Source organism: Pristiophorus japonicus, chromosome 15 (genome assembly GCF_044704955.1).
Source record: "Pristiophorus japonicus isolate sPriJap1 chromosome 15, sPriJap1.hap1, whole genome shotgun sequence".
NCBI lineage: Eukaryota > Metazoa > Chordata > Chondrichthyes > Pristiophoridae > Pristiophorus > Pristiophorus japonicus.
In genome coordinates, this window is record NC_091991.1 from 164686912 (window position 1) to 164708268 (window position 21357).

At 47.0% G+C, this 21357-nt stretch overlaps 2 protein-coding genes across 3 annotated transcripts in view; one reads left to right on the forward strand and one right to left on the reverse strand.

Moving 5' to 3' along the window:
• On the forward strand, window positions 1-18925 carry bud31 (BUD31 homolog). Its single transcript, XM_070901259.1, has 4 exons — window positions 1-154; window positions 13203-13325; window positions 16721-16887; window positions 18316-18925. Exons 1-4 carry the CDS (start codon window positions 61-63, stop codon window positions 18364-18366), a joined length of 435 nt encoding a protein of 144 aa, XP_070757360.1. The 5' UTR covers window positions 1-60; the 3' UTR covers window positions 18367-18925.
• ptcd1 (pentatricopeptide repeat domain 1) overlaps window positions 17543-21357 on the reverse strand; it is a 27893-nt gene continuing 24078 nt past the window's right edge. For both annotated transcript variants that reach the window (XM_070901258.1, XM_070901257.1), the window contains exon 9: window positions 17543-21154. In XM_070901258.1, coding sequence (XP_070757359.1) covers window positions 20954-21154 — 201 coding nt within the window. In that variant the 3' untranslated portion in view covers window positions 17543-20953. The remainder of the gene's footprint in view (window positions 21155-21357) is intronic.

A 21357-nucleotide genomic window follows, 5' to 3' on the forward strand; every position in this document is an offset into this window, starting at 1 on the left:
CCCGGGTGACGCGCTATCTGTGCGCCGGCCCGGCGGTGCCCGGATGTGGCGCTGAGGAAAATGCCGAAAGTGAAGCGGAGCCGCAAACCGCCGCCCGACGGCTGGGAGCTGATCGAGCCCACGCTGGACGAGCTGGACCAGAAGATGCGGGAGGGTGAGTGGGAGAGGGAGTCGTCCCCCCCCCCCCCCGGGCATCGGCCACACAAACAAAAGCTCACAATGGCAGGGATGTTTACAGCACGGGAGGAGGCCATTTCGGCCCACCGTGTCCTCGCCGGCCGACCAAGAGCTGTCCAGCCTAATCCCACTTTCCAGCTCTTGGTCCGTAGCCCTGGAGGTTACGGCACTTCAAGTGCACATCCAGGTACCTTTTAAATGTGGTGAGGGTTTCTGCCTCTACCACCCTTTCAGGCAGTGAGTTCCAGACCCCCACCATCCCTCTGGGTGAAAACATTTCCCCTCATATCTCCTCTAACCCTCCCCATTACTTTAAATCTATTCCCCCCCCCCCGGCCCCCTGGTTATTGACCCCTTTGCTAAAAAAGACATCATCATCACAGGCAGTCCCTCGGAATCGAGGAAGACTTGCTTCCACTCTTAAAATGAGTCCCTAGGTGGCTGAACAGTCCAATACGAGAGCCACAGTCTCTGTCACAGGTGGGACAGATAGTTGTTGAGGGAAGGGGGTGGGTGGGACAGGTTTGCCGCACGCTCCTTCCGCTGCCTGCGCGATTTATATAGCACCTTTCACAACCGCCGGACGTCTCAAGGCGTTTTACGGCCAATGAAGCACTTTTGGAGTGTAGTCACTGTTGTAATGTGGGAAACGCAGCAGCCAATTTGCACACAGCAAGCTCCCACAAACAGCAGTGTGATGATTAAATAATCTGTTTTTTTTAAATGTTGATTTGAGGGGTAAAAATTGATCAGGTCACCGGGGATAACTCCCCTGCTCTTCAAAATAGTGCCATGGGATCTATTCCGTCGACTTGAGATGGCCTCGGTTTAACATCTGACCCGAAAGATGGGAAATAGGTCCGTTCTTATCTACTCTATCTAGGCCCCTCTTAATTTTATGCATCTCCCCTCAGCCTCCTCTGTTCCAAGGAAAACAAACCCAGCCTATCCAATCTTTCCTCATCGCTAAAATTCTCCAGTCCAGGCAATATCCTTGTAAATTTCCTCTGTACCCTCTCTAGTGCAATCACATCCTTCCTGTAATGTGGTGACCAGAAATGCACAAGGTACTCTAGCTGTGGCCTAACCAGTGTTTTATACAGTTCAGAACCACCATGTGTTTATAAAAGGAACAGAAAATGCTGGAAGCGCTCAGCGGGTCAGGCAGCATGTGAGGAGCGAGAAATAGAGTTAATGTTTCAGGTCGATGATCCTTCGTCAGAACTGGAAAAAGTTAGAGATGTAACAGATTTTAAACAAATGCAAAGGCAGGGAAAGGGGGAGGGGAGGAAAAGAAACACAGACTTGCATTTATATAGTGTAAAGTCCTTACTCTCCAGTATGAAACCACACGAGGCACATTCTAGGGACAAGGTCACTCTGTGACCGTAACTCTTTATTCACAGGACTCCAAAGACAATGACCCTGCGTGGGACCTCCCTTTTTATACCTGTGTGATCAGGTAAGGAGTGTCTCTCACAAATTCGCCCCTTGTGGTCAAGGTGTGCATCTAGGGTTGAGTGTATACAGTGGTGTTACAGTGTGGTTACATACATGACATCACCTCCCCCCCCCCCCCCCCCCCCAAAGTCTTATTGGGATCATAGGTTTAGTCTTTCAGGTGGTCTACGCTCCCTCGTGGAGCGCCGCAGTTGGGGCTCTGGTTGTTGGACACTGACATGAGTGTCTGTCACCTGTAGTGATTCCGGGCTGACCGCAGGGACTGTGCATTCTTCTGATTGCTCTTATTGCTTGTTGAATGGCGGTATTGTGAGATCCATCTCATGGTCTTCTTCAGGTTCCTCCATATCGATGCTGAACCTTTTTTTTTTACTTGGTCCAGATGCTTACGGCATATCTAACCATTGTTGAGTTTTACCACGATGACCCTATTCCCCTCTTTGTCAATTACAGTGCCCTCAAGCCATTTGGGCCCCATGGCGTGATTGAGGACGAATATAGGATCATTTATTTCTATACATCTCCCCCTCGAATTACGGTCATGGTATTCGTTTTGTGACTTGCGCTTGCCCTCAACTATGTCGGTCAGAACTGGGTGAATGAGTTTTGAGTGTCCGTTTCATTAGTAGCTCTGCGGGCGGGACCCCCATGATCGAGTGTGGTCAGGATCTATAGGTCAGCAGGAGACGCTGTAGGCGGCATTGTAGGGAGGATCCTTGAATCCTGAGCATACCTTGCTTAATGATTTGGACCGCACGTTCCGCCTGGCCATCGGAGGCCACTTGAACAGCGCATTCCTGATGTGGTTGATGCAATTGCCCAACATAAACTCTTGGAATTCGTTGTTTGTGAAACATGGGCCATTATCACTAACCAGGATGTCCGGCAAGCCATAGGTTGCAAAGATCGCACGTAGGCTTTCCACGGTGGTGGATGACGTGCATGAATTCAGAATGATGCACTCGATCCATTTCGAGTACGCATCTACCACAATAAGGAACATCTTTCCCATGAGCGGGCCCGCGTAGTCAACATGAATGCGTGACCATGGCCTGGTGGACCAGGGCCACGGGCTGAACGGGGCCTCCCTGAGGCATTACCCAGCTGGGCACACGTCGTGCACCTGCGAACACAGTGTTCCAGGTCTGATTCAATTCCAGGCCACCAAACTTGTGACCGGTCAATGGCCTTCATCAGCACAATGCCTGGGTGCTCGCTGTGGAGTACCCTGATGAATGCCTCCCTGCCCTTCTGGGGCATAACTACCCGGCTGCTCCATAGTAGGCAGTCGGCTTGGATGGAGAGCTCATCCATCCATCCGTCTGTGGAACGGTTTGACCTCCTCAGGACATGCTCCGTGTGCGGGCGCCCAATCCCCAGTCAAGACACATTTCTTAATCAGGGATAGGAGGGGATCTCTGTTTGTCCAGATTTTGATCTGGCGGGCTGTGATGGGGGAGCCTGCGCTGTCAAAGGCATCGACAGCCATGACCATCTTGGCGCTTTGCTCCACTGCCCCCTCGGTGGTGGCCAGTGGAAGCCTGCTGAGCGCGTCAGCGCAATTTTCAGTGCCGGGCCGGTGCTGGATGGAGTAGTCATAAGCAGCCAGCGTGCGAGCCCATCGCTGTATGCGAGCTGATGTGTTGGCATTGATAGCCTTGCTGTCTGACAACAGGGATGTTAATGGCTTGTGGTCCATCTCTAATTCAAACTTCCTACCAAAGAGGTACTAATGCATTTTTTTTTACACCATAGACACATGCAAGCGCTTCCTTCTCAACCATCCCATATCCCCGTTCTGCTTGAGAGCGCGACCTGGAGGCATAAGCCACAGGTTGTAGTTGGCCCTCGGCATTGCCCTGCTGCAACACGCACCCAACCCCATAGGACGATGCATCACATCTCAGAACCAATTTTTTACAGGGGTCGTACAGGGTCACCAACTTGTTTCATCAAAGTAGGTTTCGCGCCCGATCAAAAGCCCGTTGCTGAAAGTCCCCCCAAAACCAATCGCAACCTTTACGCAGGAGCACGTGTAGCGGCTCCAACAACGTGCTCAAGTTCGGCAGAAAGTTCCCGAAATAGTTCAACAGTCCCAGGAATGAACGTAACTCCGATGTTTGCAGGGCCTGGGTGCTCATCGAATCGCCTCTGTTTTGGATTCGGTGGGCCGAATCCCATCTGCAGCAACCCTCCTGCTCAGAAACTCAACCTCGGGAGCTAAGAACACATATTTAGACTTCTTGAGTTGCAGGCCTACCCGGTCCAGTTGGCGTAGCACCTCCTCCAGGTTGTGGAGGTGTTCCTTGGTGTCTCGACCCGTGATGAGGATGTCGTCCTGGAATACGATCGTTCCAAGAATGGATTTAAGCAGGCTTTCCATGTTTCATTGAAAAATCGCGGCCGCTGATCGAATGCCAAATGGGCACCTGTTATAAACGAACAGTCCCTTGTGCGTGGTGATGGTAGTCAGTAGTTTAGATTTGTTGGCCAGTTCCTGGGTCATATAGGCTGAAGTGAGGTCCAACTTGGTGAACAGCTTGCCACCTGCCAGGTCCTCCACCCTCGGTTGCGGGTATTGATCTTGGGACACCTGATTGATGGTGACCTTGTAGCCACCACAGATCCTGACACAGCCATCTGCTTTTAGAACGGGAACGATGGGGCTCGCCCAGTCGCTGAATTCAACAGGCGAGATGATGCCCTCTCTCAACAGCCGGTCCAATTCGCTCTCGATCTTTTCCCGTATCACATACGGCACCGTTCTGGCTTTGTGATGCACTGGCCTGGCGTCCGGGGTGATGTGTATCACTACTTTAGTGCCTTTGAAAGTTGACGCCAGGTTGGAATAGTGAATCGAATTGTTGTAGGACTTGTGAGCACGAACTTCGCTCCACAGATGACATTGCGTGAACATCCCCCTATTTCCAGTTCATCTTGGCTAACCAGCTCCTCCCCAACAGTGCGGGACCATTGCTCGGGACAATCCAGAGCGGCAGCCGATTCACTAACCCATTGTGTGTGACAGACAACATTGCACTGCCCAGCACTGGAATGATTTCTTTAGTGTAAGTCCGTAATTGTGTCTCAATATGTGTTAATTTGGGTCTACTGGCTTTAAGTGGCCATAGCTTCTCAAATTGCTGAATGCCCATGAGTGACTGGCTGGCCCCAGTGTCCAGCTCCATGTGTACTGGGATACCGTTTAATAAAACCCTCATCATCATTGGTGGCGTTTTGGTGTATGAACTGTGAATATTCGCCACATGGATCCGCTGAACCTCGGCATCCATCGATTTGCCCCAAAAGTCATCCTGCCTCATTGCAGTTTCTGCAGACAAACTGTTGAAATCTGCAAGATCTAGCTGAGTGTTTTCCCCCACATCTCCAGCATGAGTTAAAGTTTCCATTGTTGGGGCAAAGGGACTATGGCCAGGCATTCCGCGCTGACTGTCCCTTTGACTGCTCTTAAGTACCCTATTAGTGGGTGTCAATGGCCACATCCCGGGCCGCATTGTCCACTGTGATGGCGTGAATGACCGTTCAGCCTGCCATTGTCTCTGTTGAAGTCCTACTCTGGGGTCTATTGCTGCCTGAGGAGTGTCGGACTGCCCCTGCCTGCCTGCGGGGCTCTGAGTTGCATTGATGATGTTGACTCCCTGATCCATCGCCGCGTTAGAGGCAGAATTGTGCGCGTATATTATTTTCTTCTCTTCCTCCCCCGCCATGAAAGTTTGAGCTATCAATGCCGCCGCTTCCAAGGTCAGATCCTTGGTCTCAATAAATTTGCAGAAAATTCCCGCATGACCGATGCCCTCGATAAAGAAGTCCCTTAGCATCTCCCCCCTGCAGGCGTATGTGAACTTAGAGGCTGGCCAAACGCGGGAAGTCTGCTACGAAGTCCGGTATGCTCTGTCCTTCATGACGTGGTGGGTGTAGAATCTGTGTCGGGCCATATGTATGCTAATCGCCAGTTTGAGGTGCTCCCCGATCAATTTGCTAAGTTCTTCAAAGGTTTTGTCTGCCGGCTTTTCGGGTGCGAGTAAGTCCTTCATGAGCGTGTAAGTCTTTGGTCCGCAGCTGGTCAAAAAATGAGCCCTTCGCTTGTCGGCCGCTGCATCCCCCAACCATTTTTTTGTAACGAAGCTTTGCTGAAGCCTCTCGACAAAATCGTTCCAGTCTGCTCCAACACAGTACCGTTTCTCTGTGCTACCGGTGGCCATTCTCGAGGGTCGTGAATTCCCGTTTCTTGTCGCCAATGTAAAGTCCTTACTCTACAGTATGAAACCACATGAGGCACATTCTGGGGACAAGGTCACTCTGTGACCATAACTCTTTATTCACAGGACTCCAAAGACGATGACCCTGCGTGGGAACTCCCTTTTTATACCTGTGTGATCAGGTAAGGAGTGTCTCCCACAAGTTCACCCCTTGTGGTCAAGGTGTGCATCTAGGTTGAGTGTATACAGTAATACAGTGGTGTTACATTGTGGTTACATACATGACATATAGTGCCTTTCACAACCACCGGATGTCCCAAAATGCTTTACAGCCAATGCAGTACTTTTGGAATGTAGTCACTTGTAATGTGGGCAACGCAGCAGCCAATTTGCGCACAGCAAACTCCCACAAACAGCAATGTGATAATGACCAAATAATCTGTTTTTGTGATGTTGATTGAGGGATAAATATTGGCCAGGACACTGGGGATAACTCCCCTGCTTTTCTTCAAATAGTGCCATGGGATCTTTTACGTCCACGTGAAGGAGCAGATGTCATCTGAAAGATGGCCCCTCTGACTGTGCAGCACTCTCTCAGTACTGCACTGGAGTGTCAGCCTAGATTTCTGTGCTCAAGTCACTGGAGTGGGACTCGAACCCACGATGTTCTGACTCAGGTGAGGGTGTTACCCACTGAAGCACAGCTGACACTGAATGGGGCTATACCTTTCAGGAAAGGATATACAGACTGAACAAGATGACCTGCTGAGCTTTCTGTTTTTATGTACAGACTGGATCTCTTTTTTTTTCCCTTGAAAGGGGCAGCGGCAGAGATGGGCGTTGTTATGGAGGTGGAAGTCGGTCGTGATGGAGAGGATATGGAGTTGGCAGCTCAGCTCCAGGTCAAATAGGAAGTGAAGTTGTGAACCGTCTGTTTCAGCCTGAGACAGTAGCCAGAGATAGGGATGGGAATGGAGTTTGTGGCAACAACAAAGGCAATGGCGGGGTTGAGAGATGGTGGAGAGGTCATCATCATCATCATAGACAGTCCCTCAGAATAATAATAACATAAGAAATAGGAACAGGAGTAGACCATACGGCGCCTCGAGCCTGCTCCGCCATTCAATACGATCATGGCTGATCTGATCATGGACTGAGTTCCACTTCCCCGCCCGCTCCCCATAACTCCTTATCCCCTTATTCACTCTAAAAGTAAGTTCTCCGGTGACTGAGGAGTCCAATGCGGGACCTACAGTCTCTGTCACAGGTGAGGCAGACAGTGGTAGAAGGAAAGGGTGGGTGGGGAGTCTGGGTTGACACACACTCCTTCTGTTGTCTACGCTTGATTTCTGCTTGTTCTCTCCGATGGGACTCGAGTTGCTCAGCGCCCTCCTGGATGCTCTGCCTCCATTTTGGGCGGTCCTGGGCCGGAGATTCCCAGGTGTCGGTGGGGATGTTGCACTTTATCAAGGAGGCTTTGAGGGTGTCCTTGAAGCGTTTCCTCTTCCCACTTGGGACTCACTTGCCGTGTCGAAGCTCCGCTTAGAGCGCTTGCTTTGGGAGTCTCGTGCCGGGCATGTGGACGATGTGGCCCACCCAACGGAGCTGATCGAGCGTGGTCAATGCTTCGATGTTGGTCTGAGCGAGAACACTCACATTGGTGTGCCTATCCTGCCAATGGATTAGCAGGAACTTGCAGAGGGCGGTGCTGGTGGTACTTCTCCAGTGCTTTTTAGGTGTCTGCTGTATATAGTCCACATCTCTGAGCCATATAGGAGGGTGGATATCACTACAGCCCTGTAGACCAAAAGCTTGGTGCCGGATTTGAGGTCCTGGTCTTCAAACACACTTCCTCATGCGACCGAAGGCTGCGCTGGCGCCCTGAAGGCGTTGTTGAACTTCGTCGTTAATGTCTGCTCTTGCTGACGGGATGCTCCCGATGTATGGAAAATGGTCCACAATGTCAGGTTACGTCGTGGATTTTGATAATGCAGGGGGGGGGGGGGGGTGGGCAGTGCTGTGTGGCGGGTCAGGTTGGTAGAGGACCTTTGTCTTATGGATGTTTAGTGTAAAGCCCATGCTATCGTACGCCTTGGTGAAGATGTTGTCGATGGCTTGGGAGTTCAGCCTCCGAGTGTGCGCAGATGCAAGCGTCGTCTGTGTACTGTAGTTCAATGACAGAGGATGGGACGACCTTGGATCTGGCCTGGAGGCAGCGGAGGTTGAACAAATTCCCATTTGTTCTGTAATTTAGCTCCATTCCAGCGGGGAGCTTGCTATGGGTGAGATGAAGCATTACAGGAAGAAAGATCGAAAAGAGCATTGGTGCGATGACTCAGCCTTGCTTGACCCCGGTCCGGACGTGGATTGGATCTGGTGGATCCATTGGTCAGGATCACAGCTTGCATGAAATCGTGGAGCAGATGTAGGATGGTGACAAACTTTTGAGGGCAGCCGAAACAGAGGAGGGCACTCCATAATCCCTCACGGTTGACAGTGTCAAAGGCCATTGTGAGGTCCCAGTGGTTGGTGCTGTTCAATGCATTTCTCTTGTAGTTGTCACGTGGTGAAGATCATGTCTGTTGTACGCCTTAGCCGGAATTGTGACTCTGGGAGGAGCTCTGCAGCCACAGGGAGACGACGATTGAGGAGGATTCTTGCGATGACTTTCCCTGTAGCTGACAGCAGGGAGATTCCTCTGTAGTTACCGCAGTCGGACTTGTCCCTTTTTTTGAAGATGGTCACGATTACTGAGTCCCTGAGATCTCCTGGCATGCTCTTCTCCTTCCAGATAAGAGAAATGAGGTCATTTATTTGTGCCAGTAGTGTTTCTGCACTATTTAGTGTTTTGGCGGGAATTCCATCATCTCCTGTTGCCTTGTTATTCTTCAGCTGTAGGATGGCCTTTTCTACCTCGTGCCGGGATGGGGTTGTGCTGAGATGGTGGCGGGTAGCATGTTGCGGGATGGAGTCGAGGACACTTGCGTCGAAGACAGAATCTCGGTTAAGGAAATCTTCGAAATGCTCCTTCCAATGGGCACTGACTGCCTCTCTGTCCTTGATGAGTACCTCACCGTTCTTGGCCAGCAGTGAGATAGGGCCTTTGGTGCTTGGGCCGTAGATGGTCTTGACTGCGCTGAAGAATCCTCGCATGTGGTGGTTGTTGGCTAACTGCTGGATCTCCTGTGCTTTCTCTACCCACCATCTGTTTTTTTTAGGTCGCGGGTTTTTTGTTGGACCTCGGCCTTCAGCCGTCTGTAGAGCTGCTTCCTTGTTCTCGTGTTGGGTTGCTGTTTTAAATTCAGAAATGCCTTGCGCTTGCGGATAATTAGCTCCTGGATTTCCTGGTCGTTCTCGTCAAACCAGTCTTGGTGTTTCCTGGTCAAGTGATCGAGCGTCTCCTCGCAGGTGCTGATTATGTAGGCCTTGAGAGCAGACCAGGTGCTGTGGGCACTCTGCGTCTCAGGGTCATTGAGGGTTGGCACTGAGGCGCTGGCTGAATAGGGCTTTCTTATCAGGGTCTTTGAGTGCCTCTGCGTTGACTTTCCTGCGGCATTGTTTCTGTTGCTGTCGCTGTTTCGGGGCTATAATGACAAAGCGGATTAGGCAGTGGTCCATCCAGCAGTCGTCATCTCTTGTCATGGCGCGTGTGATGTGCACGTCCTTGCGGTCTCTCGCGCGAACGATGACTTAGTCGAGCAGATGCCAGTGGTTGGAGAGAGGATGCTGCCATGATGCCTTGTACTTGTCTCTCTGGCGGAACAAAGTGTTGGTGATGACCAGGCCATGTTCTCAGCATTTTGTCAGGAGAAGGGTACCACTGGAGTTGGGTTTCCGTACCCCTCTCTGCCGATCACACCTCCCCAGAGGTCTGTGTCCTTTCCGACTCTGGCATTAAAATCGCCAAGAAGGATCAGCTTAGAACATAAGAACGTAAGAAATTGGAACAAGAGTATGCCATACGGCCCCTCGAGCCTGCTCCACCATTCAACCAGATCATGGCCGATCTGATCATGGAATCAGCTCCACCTCCTCGCTCGCTCCCCATAAACCCCTTATCGTTCAAGAAACTCTCTATTTCTGTCTTAAATTTATTCAATGACCCAGCTTCCACAGCTCTGAGACAGCAAATTCTACAGATTTACAACCCTCGAATTCCTCCTCATCTTTGTTTTAAATGGGTGGCCCCTTATTCTAAGATCATGTCCTCTAGTTCTAGTCTTCCCCCATCAGTGGAAACATCTTCTCTGTATCCACCCTGTCAAGCCCCCTCATAATCTTATACGTTTCGTTGGGACTCGGGACATGGCTTGTTCGAGACTGGAGTAGAATTCCTCTGGTCTCATCTGTAGCGTCCAGATGAGAGGTAGAGCTGGGTGAAATGGGAGACCATAGAGTCCTGGAACACTGCCTTGTAGTTAATCTTGCTTCGTGTGGTCATCATCATCATAGGCAGTCCCTCGAAACAAGAATGACTTGTTCCACGCCAAAAAGGGATGAGTTCACAGGTGTTTCAATGAAGGACCTAATATTCCAGATTCCCGAACTACATGTTGAAGGGTGGAAGATGCCTGTGTGTGGATATTTTTAATGTGGGGTGGCCATTGCGCACCAGCCCACACGGGCTTGACCGAGCTAGGTCTTGGTCCAGTGGCAAGGAGTAGCCAAGACGACTGGAGACCAGCTCTGCTGCATGGACCTAGTGCACACACACATTGCAGTGTGGGCTGGCCCGTGCTGCCCCAGGGCCCACGCCTCTTCTGGGCCCCAATCACATCCCTCTACAGTCTCTCGCCGCTTCTTCGCCCCGACCTTGCCGCTCCTGCTGTACCTGCCTGCGCTCCAATCGTGTGGTAGTAGCAAAATAAATCACACGTCAATATCCAAGTTGGATATCCAGACCAAAGCTTCCAGTGTAACAGCGTGGATATCTTGTAGGCTTCCTGCGAATTTCCCCTGAAGGCAGTGCTCAGTGATATGCTCCAGAGTCTAATTAGGAGCTTCACGGTGACATGATGGGGATACTTTAATCTTCCATCTATGGAGAAGGTGGCAGCATCGACTATGACCGGTTCTGAGCCAGTTGATGGTTGTCCACTGTTTGTGAGGAAGGTTTGATCCTTCAGGTTGTACTGTGGGGTCCTCCTATAAGGAATCCATTCCGTATGTCACAGTTCTTCCAAGCATTTCGACATCGGTCATCAAGGCTGAGAGGAGATCGCTGAAGGGCTTCGGCGACGGTTCAAAATGGCCTTCTAGATCTGGTTAATGATCAAGTAATACTGGAAGTTTGCTGGAAACAGCTTGCCTACCTGTCCTCGAGCAAGTTTACATGTGTAAGATGGGGAAGCAAAGGTACTATGAAGAAAAATATACCTCATTAAAATGGAGGCAGGTACTATAATGGCCCTGTTCACATACAGTCAGTGCAACGTCATCAGCAGTGTGATAGAAACATAGAAAATAGGTGCAGGAGTAGGCCCTTCGAGCCTGCACCACCATTCAATAAGATCATGGCTGATCATTCACCTCAGTACCCCTTTCCTGCTTTCTCTCCATACCCCTTGATCCCTTTAGCCCATAAGGGCCATATCTAACTCCCTCTTGGATATATCCAATGAACTGGCATCAACAACTCTCTGCGGTAGGGAATTCCACAGGTTAACAACTATCTGAGTGAAGAAGTTTCTCCTCATCTCAGTCCTAAATGGCTTACCCTTTATCCTTAGACTGTGTCCCCTGGTTCTGGACTTCCCCAACATCAGGAACATTCTTCCAGCATCTAACCTGTCCAGTCCCGTCAGAATTTATATGTTTCTATGAGATCCCCTCTCATCCTTCTAAATGCCAGTGAATACAGGCCCAGTCGATCCAGTCTCTCCTCATATGTCAGTCCTGCCATCCCGGGAATCAGTCTGGTGAACCTTCGCTGCGCTTCCTCAATAGCAAGAACGTCCTTCCTCAGATTAGGAGACCAAAACTGAACACAATATTCCAGGTGAGGCCTCACCAAGAGGCTGTACAACTGCAGTAAGACCTCCCTGCTCCTATACTCTCTCCCCCTAGCTATGAAAGCCAACATACCATTTGCCGCCTTCACTGCCTGCTGTACCTGCATGCCAACTTTCAATGACTGATGTACCATGACACCCAGGTCTCGTTGCACCTCCCCTTTTCCTAATCTGCCGCCATTCAGATAATCTGCTTTTGTGTTTTTGCCCCCAAAGTGGATAACCTCACATTTATCCACATTATACTGCATCTGCCATGCATTTGCCCACTCACTAACCTGTCCAAGTCACCCTGCCACCTCTTGGCGTCCTCCTCACAGCTCACCCCGCCACCCAGCTTAGTGTCATCCGCAAACTTGGAGATATTACACTCAATTCCTTCATCTAAATCATTGATGTATATTGTAAATAGCTGGGGTCCCAGCACTGAGCCCTGCGGCACCCCACTAGTCACTGCCTGCCATTCTGAAAAGGACCCGTTTAACCGGATTCTCTGCTTCCTGTCTGCCAACCAGTTCTCTATCCACGTCAGTATATTACCCCCAATACCATGTGCTTTAATTTTGCGTGGGACCTTGTCAAAAGCCTTTTGAAAGTCCAAATACACATCCACTGGTTCTCCCTTGTCCACTCTACTAGTTACATCCTCAAAAAATTATAGAGGATTTGTCAAGCATGATTTCCCTTTCATAAATCCATGCTGACTTGGACCGATCCTGTCACTGCTTTCCAAATGCGCTGCTATTTCATCTTTAATAATTGATTCCAACATTTTCTCCACTACTGATGTCAGGCTAACCGGTCTATAATTACTCGTTTTCTCTCTCCCTCCTTTTTTTAAAAGTGGGGTTACATTAGATTATCAGTCTAACCACTGAATAGATACAGATAACGAATTTTGGCTCATTCATCCACCACTGGAACATAGAGTGGACAATAGCTGTGCCACAGCAAACCGGGAACTTGTGATCACAACAGAAGGATATCTGAGAGGGAAAATTCCGGTGTTTTGCCCCTCAAGTTCCTGTCCACGAGTATGAGAGATTACATGTGGGCCGTTCAAAGTCCAGCAATGCTGCTGGAAGACAGGACAATAATTGCCTTTCTTCCGCATTTATATTGGGAATCTGTTTGATATTCTCTAGGAAAATGCTGTCTGCCTGTTGGCCAGCATGATCACAATATAAATTGATTAGTCGCTCCAAAGACAGGTTCAATGTATCAGATTTGTTTTCTAATGAGGAAGGCATTTAATTGGAACAAGGGCTACGCTAAACATTCCGTCTTCTAACTTGAGATTCTGCTAAATTAACTTTGGGTTTTTTTCTTTTAGCTGAGACAGAGCCTCATGAAGGGAAGAGGAAAGTAGAATCACTGTGGCCCATCTTCAGACTCCACCACCAGCGAACACGTTACATATTTGACCTATTCTATAAGAGAAAGGCAATCAGCAGAGGTATGTTTAAAAATTACAGCTCTGTTTGCTTGTATTACGATGTTTCCTAACTGTACCAGTATATGATTTTGATGTTCTTAAATGGAAAATCGCTGTTGAATCTAAGAACTACTGCCTGTTAAACAAGGAAACCATTTTTGTGTCTTTTTTTAAAAGCAAAATTATCCAATTGGGTCTACTTCATACTTTGTTCATAATCACTGATATAAATATTCTACTAAATTGATTGAAGGAAAATCAACGTGTACTTCAAATTAGTTTCTATATAGAATACATTACAAGATACTTTTGAATCCATTGCAGAATACCAACCCTACAATCTTCTATTTGCAGCATCTTGCTATTTCTTACGAGTCCATTAAGCATGGCCCACCCACCCTGGCAGGTAACCCATTCCAGCCCAAGCGTGTACTTCCTGCGCCCGTTCCTAGACTTGCTGTTTACATCTTAGCATTTTAAAAACAATCTGTGGGATGTGGGCAAGGCTACATTTATTGTCCATCACTTGTTGCCCTGAGGTGGTGACAAGCCTTACCTTGAACTTCTGCAGTCCTTGTGGTGATGGTGCTCCCACAATGGTTGTTCTGCAGCGAGTGGCTCACCTCCCGACTCCCCAAAGCCTTTCCTCCACCAACAAGTCAGGAGTGTGATGGAATACTTGTTTGAATGGGTGTAGCTGCAGCAACATTTAAGCAACTCGGCACCGTCCAGGACCAAGCAATCTGTTTGATCGGCACTAGGCTAAACATCCACCACCGGTGCACCGTGGCTGCAGTGTGTACTATCTACAGGACCCACCGCAGCAACTCCCAAACCCGCGACATCCACCACTTGAAGGATCTGGGCAGCAGATGCATGGGAACAGCACCACATACTAATCTGTTCCTTCATCGTCACTGAGTCAAAATCCTGGAACTTCCTACCCAACCACTAAGTGGACTGCAGCGGTTCAAGAAGGCCCACTGCCACCTTCTCAAGGGCAGCTAGGGATGGGCAGTAAATTCTAGTCTTTCCAGTGACTCCCACATCAAAAGAAAGAGAAAAAGTAGGGACTTGCAGTAAATTGAGCCAGTAATGATAGAACGGTGATGTATGTTCACGTCAGGATGGTGTGTGACTTGGGAGGTGTTCCCACGTCATTGATACTTTTGTCCTTCTTGGTAGTGGAGATCACGGGGAAAGGAAGTACAGTCGGGGTAACCTTGGTGAGTTGCTGCATTGCATCTTGTAGATGGTACATACCGCAGCCACAGTGCACTAGTGTAGAACGGATGGATGCTGAGTCCAATAGCTGTGGCATCGATCAAGCAAAGTGCTCTGACCTGCTTTTTGATATTCCTGCTGCATCCATTCAGGCGAGTGTGCCATCGCACATCTGATTTGAGCTTTTAGGTGGTGGAAAGGCTTTGAGAGGTCAGGAGGTGATCCACTGTTGCAGACTACCCAGCCTAGACCCTGCTGTTGTAGTCGTGATGATCTGACTAGTTCAGTTAGGCTTCTGGACAATGAAGAAACCCCCCCCCACCCTGCCAGAATGTTGATAGTCAGGGACTCTAGTCGTGCCATTAAAGGTGAGGGGATGATGGTTGGGTTTTGTAAGGGATTATAGTGTTGTAGCAGGCAAAGAGCAGACCGATAGGTGATCACAACATAATGCTGAAGGTAGTGAACTTATCAGTATTAGGTAGGTCAGAGGAATCTGTGAAGTTCCTCTACTTTACGGTATGGATTATTGCCTATTGTCTGTAACACTTGCTTATGTAGGTATAGCACACTTTAAACGAATTAAGCCTGATGGTTTATGAACCATCCTTAATCTTAGTAATACATAACAAGACAGTAGAGGTCAGCAGTTGCACATACATTAAATTTTGATTAGACATCTCTGAGGAAGAGATAAGAAAGCCAGTATTTTGGAACAGTTACTTCAGGCGTCATATAGACTAAGGCAAAGTGCACATCACTGAACAAACAAAATTAACATATGATGGGAGATGGACAATTGCATGTACCACTCAGAGCCAGTCTGATGAGAGATGACAAATCAATGTAATTTCACTGATGGCAGCAGACCTATCGATTTTGTAGGAGGTAGTCCCCTCCAAAAACTGTATAAATTGTACTTGAAACCTCTTGTACTTTGAAGGTTCCACGATTGAACTTCCCTTGCATTTGCTCGAAATGAAGCCAGTTGAACCGAAGGTTTAGTTTGTTTGATTCTGTGGTCATTATACAGAGGGCGAGGTGTCGATCAGGTAGTCCGCCTCGAGGGAGAGAAGTCTTCCTTTTACCCCAACAGGTTTCCTCTTGTTCGAATAACTAATCGAATTGTGTTTTTAACAACAATCTGGATGCTTTCTCTGGTACAAGCCCACAAATGACCAGATTTGTTGAATTCAATTTCACAACTTCCCTCTGGTTTGATGATATAACCTCTAGGCTGCTGTGCCACATTTTAAAAGTGTTATAATTTTTTTTTCCACACCTATTTGAAAGATGCAGGAGAAAGTTCTTCACTCAGAGAATTGTGAACCTGTGGAATTCTCTTCCACAAAGTTGTTGAGGCCAGTTCGTTAGATATATTCAAAAGGGAGTTAGATGTGGCCCTTACAGCTAAAGGGATCAGGAGTTATGGAAAGCATGAAAGGGGTACTGAGGTTGCATGATCAGTCATGATCATATTGAATGGTGGTACAGGCTCAAAGGGCCGAATGACCTACTTTTGCACCTATTTTCTATGTTCTCTTGCTAGCTCTTTGCCTTCCAGATTGGTAACTAACTGAAGTGTACAGCTCCTTTGCATGGTGCAATTAAATCCTTTATCGGAAGATGCCTCCCTTCTAGTAGCCCTGTTTTTGATTGAAAAATGTTCAATATGTCAAGTTAGCTAAGATGCGTGCCTCCCCAGGTCTGTTATTTATGCATTGGTGTTGGAATTGCTGGCATTTCCCCCCCTATTAGTGTATGCAATAGGGAACAAATGTTCCTGTAATTGTGCGCACTGTAACTGAAATGAAGTTCCGGCATCCCAGACAGGAAACTGATGAATGTTGCCCTCTGCCTATATTGCAGTAATTCCAGCACTGGCAGTGTGATCTCTCTCGTGACCTGCATGTATTTGTTGGCAGTTTTTGACCAGTTTGCACAGAGGAGTGCCATTTGACTGGTGTTTAAATGCTTCATCCTGGCAAGAGGGAGTAATGTGCTTGACATTTATTCCTACCTATGTCCAGGACGTATGTTTTGGCAAACTTATTTGCAGTGCATGGCTGTACTTGTCTAATTTTTCTAAAGAGCTAATAAATATGTGATCCCTCCATGTTTCACTATAATTAAGAGGACTTATTTTATAAAGTGTGTGTCGGGTTTAGTAACATCATGATCTTGTTTTGTAGAGCTGTATGATTATTGCATAAGGGAAGGATATGCTGACAAGAATCTCATCGCTAAGTGGAAGAAGCAGGGCTACGAGAACCTGTGCTGTCTCCGCTGCATCCAGACCCGAGACACCAACTTTGGAACAAATTGCATCTGCAGGGTCCCCAAGAGCAAGCTTGAAGTGGTGAGTCTCCCTCTACACTGAGGTCTCCTCTCTACAGTAAAACTGTTCAGACTCCCCCAAGTTAAATCCATTAACATAAGTTGCATATTAGTCTGACAGCTATTTGTTGAAATAGTCCACTGTAAAATACTCACTCCTTTTAAACTTAAACTTTCACTTGTTTGTGACCAGTTAATATTTGATCCAGAATTTTTAAATTTGCTTGCAAAACTATAATTACACTTCAGTAATAATTGATTAACTGTGAAGTGGTTTGGAATGTCTTGAGGTTGTGAATGTGATTTTAAATGCAAGTTCTTTCGTTTACAACAACCTGACATTCAAGATCAGATGGAGTTGTGTGCCTCCCAGGAATCAATTACCAAGTGGGATTAGTAAATGCCTCCATGCAGATTTGCTTATACAGGTGTGACGTCCAAAATCCGGAAACCTCGGGACGGTTAGATAAATCCGATTTATGTCATAAATCTGGGACAGAAATACCATTGTTGTTTGAAAGTTGTACTGAGGACCCCACTTCAACTAGATTTGTTTAAAAGATAAATCTCCATAATTCTTGTATATGATCTCTTGCATTTATGTAGCGCATTTAATGTAGAAAAAATGTCACAAGCATAATCAGACAAAGAATGAGATCAAGCCAACAAAGATATTGGGACAAAGGGAGTGGAGGAAACACACGAGGTCAGAGGAACGCAGTGTTCTTGGCAGGTTGTAGGGCTGGAGGAGAAGGTTACAGAGATAGGAATAGGCACGGTCAGGAAGAGATTTAAACACACGGATGAGGATTTTAAGTTTGAAGCATTGGAGGGATTGGGAGCCAGTGTAGGTCAGCAAGGACAGGGGTGGTGATTGAGCAGGACTTGGTGTAGGATAGACTGAGTTGAAATTTCTGGAAGGTTGAAGGTAACAAAGGCATGGATGAGAGTTTCAGCAGCACATGGGCTAAGGTGTGGTGGAGTTGGGCAATGAAACTGAGGTGGAAGTAGGTGGTTTTTATGGGGGAAGAATTCAGGTTGTCGTTAAATAGGATGTGTAAGTCGCGGAGAGTGTGCTTCAATCTCCGACATTGGCCGGGGAGAGGGTGGAATCAGGCGAGGGTACGGAGTTTGTGGCGGGGTCTGAAGAGAATGATTTTGGTCTTGCTAACGTTTAACTGTGAGAAATGATTACTCATCCAGGACCGGGTGTTGGACAAGCAGTCTAACCAAGCCAGTAAAGCTGGGTGTTAGCATACATGTGGAAGCTGATCCCATGTCTTCAGATGATGTCACCAAGGGGTAGTATGTCAAGAGGGACGAGGAGGGGCCAAGGAGAGATCCTTGGGGACTCCATTGATGAATGTGTAAACAGTTTAGAATTCTTATGATCACCAGTATTCAGTTTGAGATTGCTTTATAATCATTTTAATTTCTTTCTTTCTCACAGGGGCGGATTATTGAGTGCACACACTGTGGATGTAGAGGCTGCTCTGGTTGAATTTTTCTTTTTTGGACGAAGGAAGTTTTTGTTTATGCATCAATTTTATTTTTAATCAAGTTTGGACCACAATTAAAAGATGTACTGTATATGCTGTAGCTTTCTTCTAACCAGCTTTGTTTTTTGGAATGGGGTAGTGAAGTAAAGCTTTGTTGTAAAACCAAAACTTGCAAACACCAGATGTAGTCTTTATAAAGTACCACCATCACAAATAGATTGATCTGGATGGCAACTATTCTCACTCTGAAGCACCTTCTTGTAAAAGTGTGGCAATTTGACTTGGTGCAATGTGACAACTATACTTGCCACATGTAACTTAAGTTTGGCAGCAGTAAAGTCACTTGCCCCACAGACTGCCATTAAGAGATGACCATGGTCACTTTGGGCTGGTTAGATCTGTCAAACCAATCACATCTATAATTAAATAAAATGGAAGACCATCCTATTCAATAACTACTCTTGACAGTCCTCTGAATCTGCATATTTCAGTATCTTTGTAACTGCTTATTGATCTGTATTGAAGGTTATTGTGAAATAAAGTTTTTGTTCATGTCCCTGCCTTTGTTTCATGAGCTTCCTGTAAAAAGCGAATACATTTAAGAGTTGGAATTTCCAAATCAATCCCATGACACAGATGGAAATGGGTCTTGTGTTTTTTGTTGCTTGAAATAGTCGGCACTGTCAGCAATGCCAAGTAAACCCTTTACTGTGTGTCACTGCTCCCTATAGTTATATATTTTAAAGACTTCTCCATGACCAATGTTTATTTAGTGCCTTTTATGCAGAACAATTATATCCCTAAGCTTAGATCTGGTACTCAATTAAAGAGGATAGACTTAGATGGTTTCTGAAAGATGATCTATCTTTCCCTTTAATTGAGTACTGGATTTTATCTTGTGGTGAGACCATTGCTTCAAGTCTAGGCAACTAGGCAATCATTCCTCATGCACACTTTCTCTCGCAACATTTGAACTCTGGAAACCGAAGTTCAGTACTCCCTAGATCAGGAATGTCCAGACTGCAGTCTCCGAGATCTGGCAATCATAGAATGATACCGCCCAGGAAGCCATTTGGCACATCATGCCTGTGACAGCTCTTTGAAAGAGCTATACAATTAGTCCCACTCCCCTATTCTTTCCTCAGCCCTGCAAATGATTCCACTTCCAGTACCAGGTGACTTTTTTTACTTTGAACGCTGTCCACCTTTTCAGTACCTTTTTATCCGATCTCTCTACTACCTCTCCCTCTTTGAGCCTGTTACACTATTTTCCCAGTCTATATTAGGAAAATTTAAGTCTCCCAATATCAGTAGTTCTTGCATCTTTCTGCAATTTGCTCTCCTATCTCCATTCCACTATTTGGTGGCATGTACTATACACCCAGCAGTGTAATAGTTCCTCTGTTCCTAAATCTAATCGAATAGATCTTTAAACTTCCAAGTACATCATCCCTTTCTAGTGCTATAACAGTATCTTTGATCAATACTGCCTTCCCCTCTTTCCCTTCCCTATCTTTTCTGAATATACTGTAGCCAGCAATATTAAGTGCCCATTCCTCCCCTTATTTGAGCCAGGTCTCTGTTATTACATCATAATCGCATGTGGCTACATGGGTCTGCAGATCACCAAATTTATTTACCACGCTCCGTGCATTTACACACATGCATCCCAAACCCATCTTAGCCCAGGTCTGACCCCTATTTTTGAACTATTTATTCTAATGCTGTTTGTCTCTCCCAGGCCTTTGCGCACCTTGTATCTCCTCTCTAATGCTTTATCCTGGTGCCCCTCCCCCAGCCAAATTAGTTTTAAACCCCCCTTCACAACACTAATTAACCTCCCAGCAAGGACAGCCCTGTTGCGGTGCAACCCGCCCATCATGTACAGGTCTCAATGCTCCAGGAATCTGAAGCCCTCCTGCACCATTTTTCCAGGCAGGTGTTAACCTGTCTTATCTAACTGCTTCTATACTCACTGGCACGTGGCACTGGGAGTAAATGGAAACTCAGTCCTATATGTTCTTTTGATTCTTAGCTGCTGCTTTGGCCTGGTTAAATGGTGTGAGGTTGGAAAGGGATTTAACTTTAGAAATGGCACTGGTGGCTGCATGGTACACACCCATATGACCTAGAGAGAAAAAAGCCAAGATATCCCTGACATAGATAAATTGTAGAGTACACTCTGCATACAGAGAACCAATGAGGTTTAAGATCAAAAAAAGTTTGTTTTCTAGCATGATTCTCAGGCAGGACTGCCTCCAACCCTTTCAGCCGTTGAAGCTTCTTGCCACAATGGCATAGCTGAGGATAGGAATTACTGTTAAACAGCCCTGGGCATCGCCATTGCTCCTAGTTAGCGTTTAAAGGACATTTTCTCTTCTATTGAGGTCTTTATTCCATTGCACAAATATAGTAAATTAAGTCGTCAATGACTTATTTGAGTGTATTTACAGAATTGACTTTCCTTTAAATACTATCTGGTGCACAGCTCCACCAACACCCAGGACTACAGTATACAGGGTCTGCACCAGTGAATGAATTCAGTGGATATGAAGGGCTGAAAGTTGACACTTTCATGGTTCAGTTACACTAGCAATCTTCCATTTCATGCTTTTTTTCCCCCAGTTCCGATGTTTCCGTGTGGGTTAATCCTCTTGGTGGGACACGACTCTTAACGCTGTACTTTTCCCACGGATGCGGTGTCTCCACTGCAGGCATGAAGTTTAACCAGCGATAGTAATACCCGCGGAAGCCATCTATCTTTTCCAGATAGGTATTCTTTGACTTGTACTGGATAAACAGGAAGGCAAACCAGATTATGAGCATTGGTATTCCTTTATCAAGATTTGTAAAACTGCACTATAAAGGATACTATACTAATAACCTCCTATCACATATAGTTCATGTAACAAGTGAAAGCCAACATAGTTGGAAAAAGCCACTATCACCGTTGTAGTTGGATGCAATGGGTAATTTAGCCCTTGAAATAATAC

Coding starts and splice junctions, on each gene's coding strand:
- bud31 (XM_070901259.1), top strand. CDS start 61: ATGCCGAAAGTGAAGCGGAGCCGCAAACCGCCGCCCGACGGCTGGGAG. Junction 13,326..16,720: donor GAGAAAGGCAATCAGCAGAG/GTATGTTTAAAA, acceptor CTTGTTTTGTAG/AGCTGTATGATTATTGCATA. Junction 16,888..18,315: donor CCAAGAGCAAGCTTGAAGTG/GTGAGTCTCCCT, acceptor TCTTTCTCACAG/GGGCGGATTATTGAGTGCAC.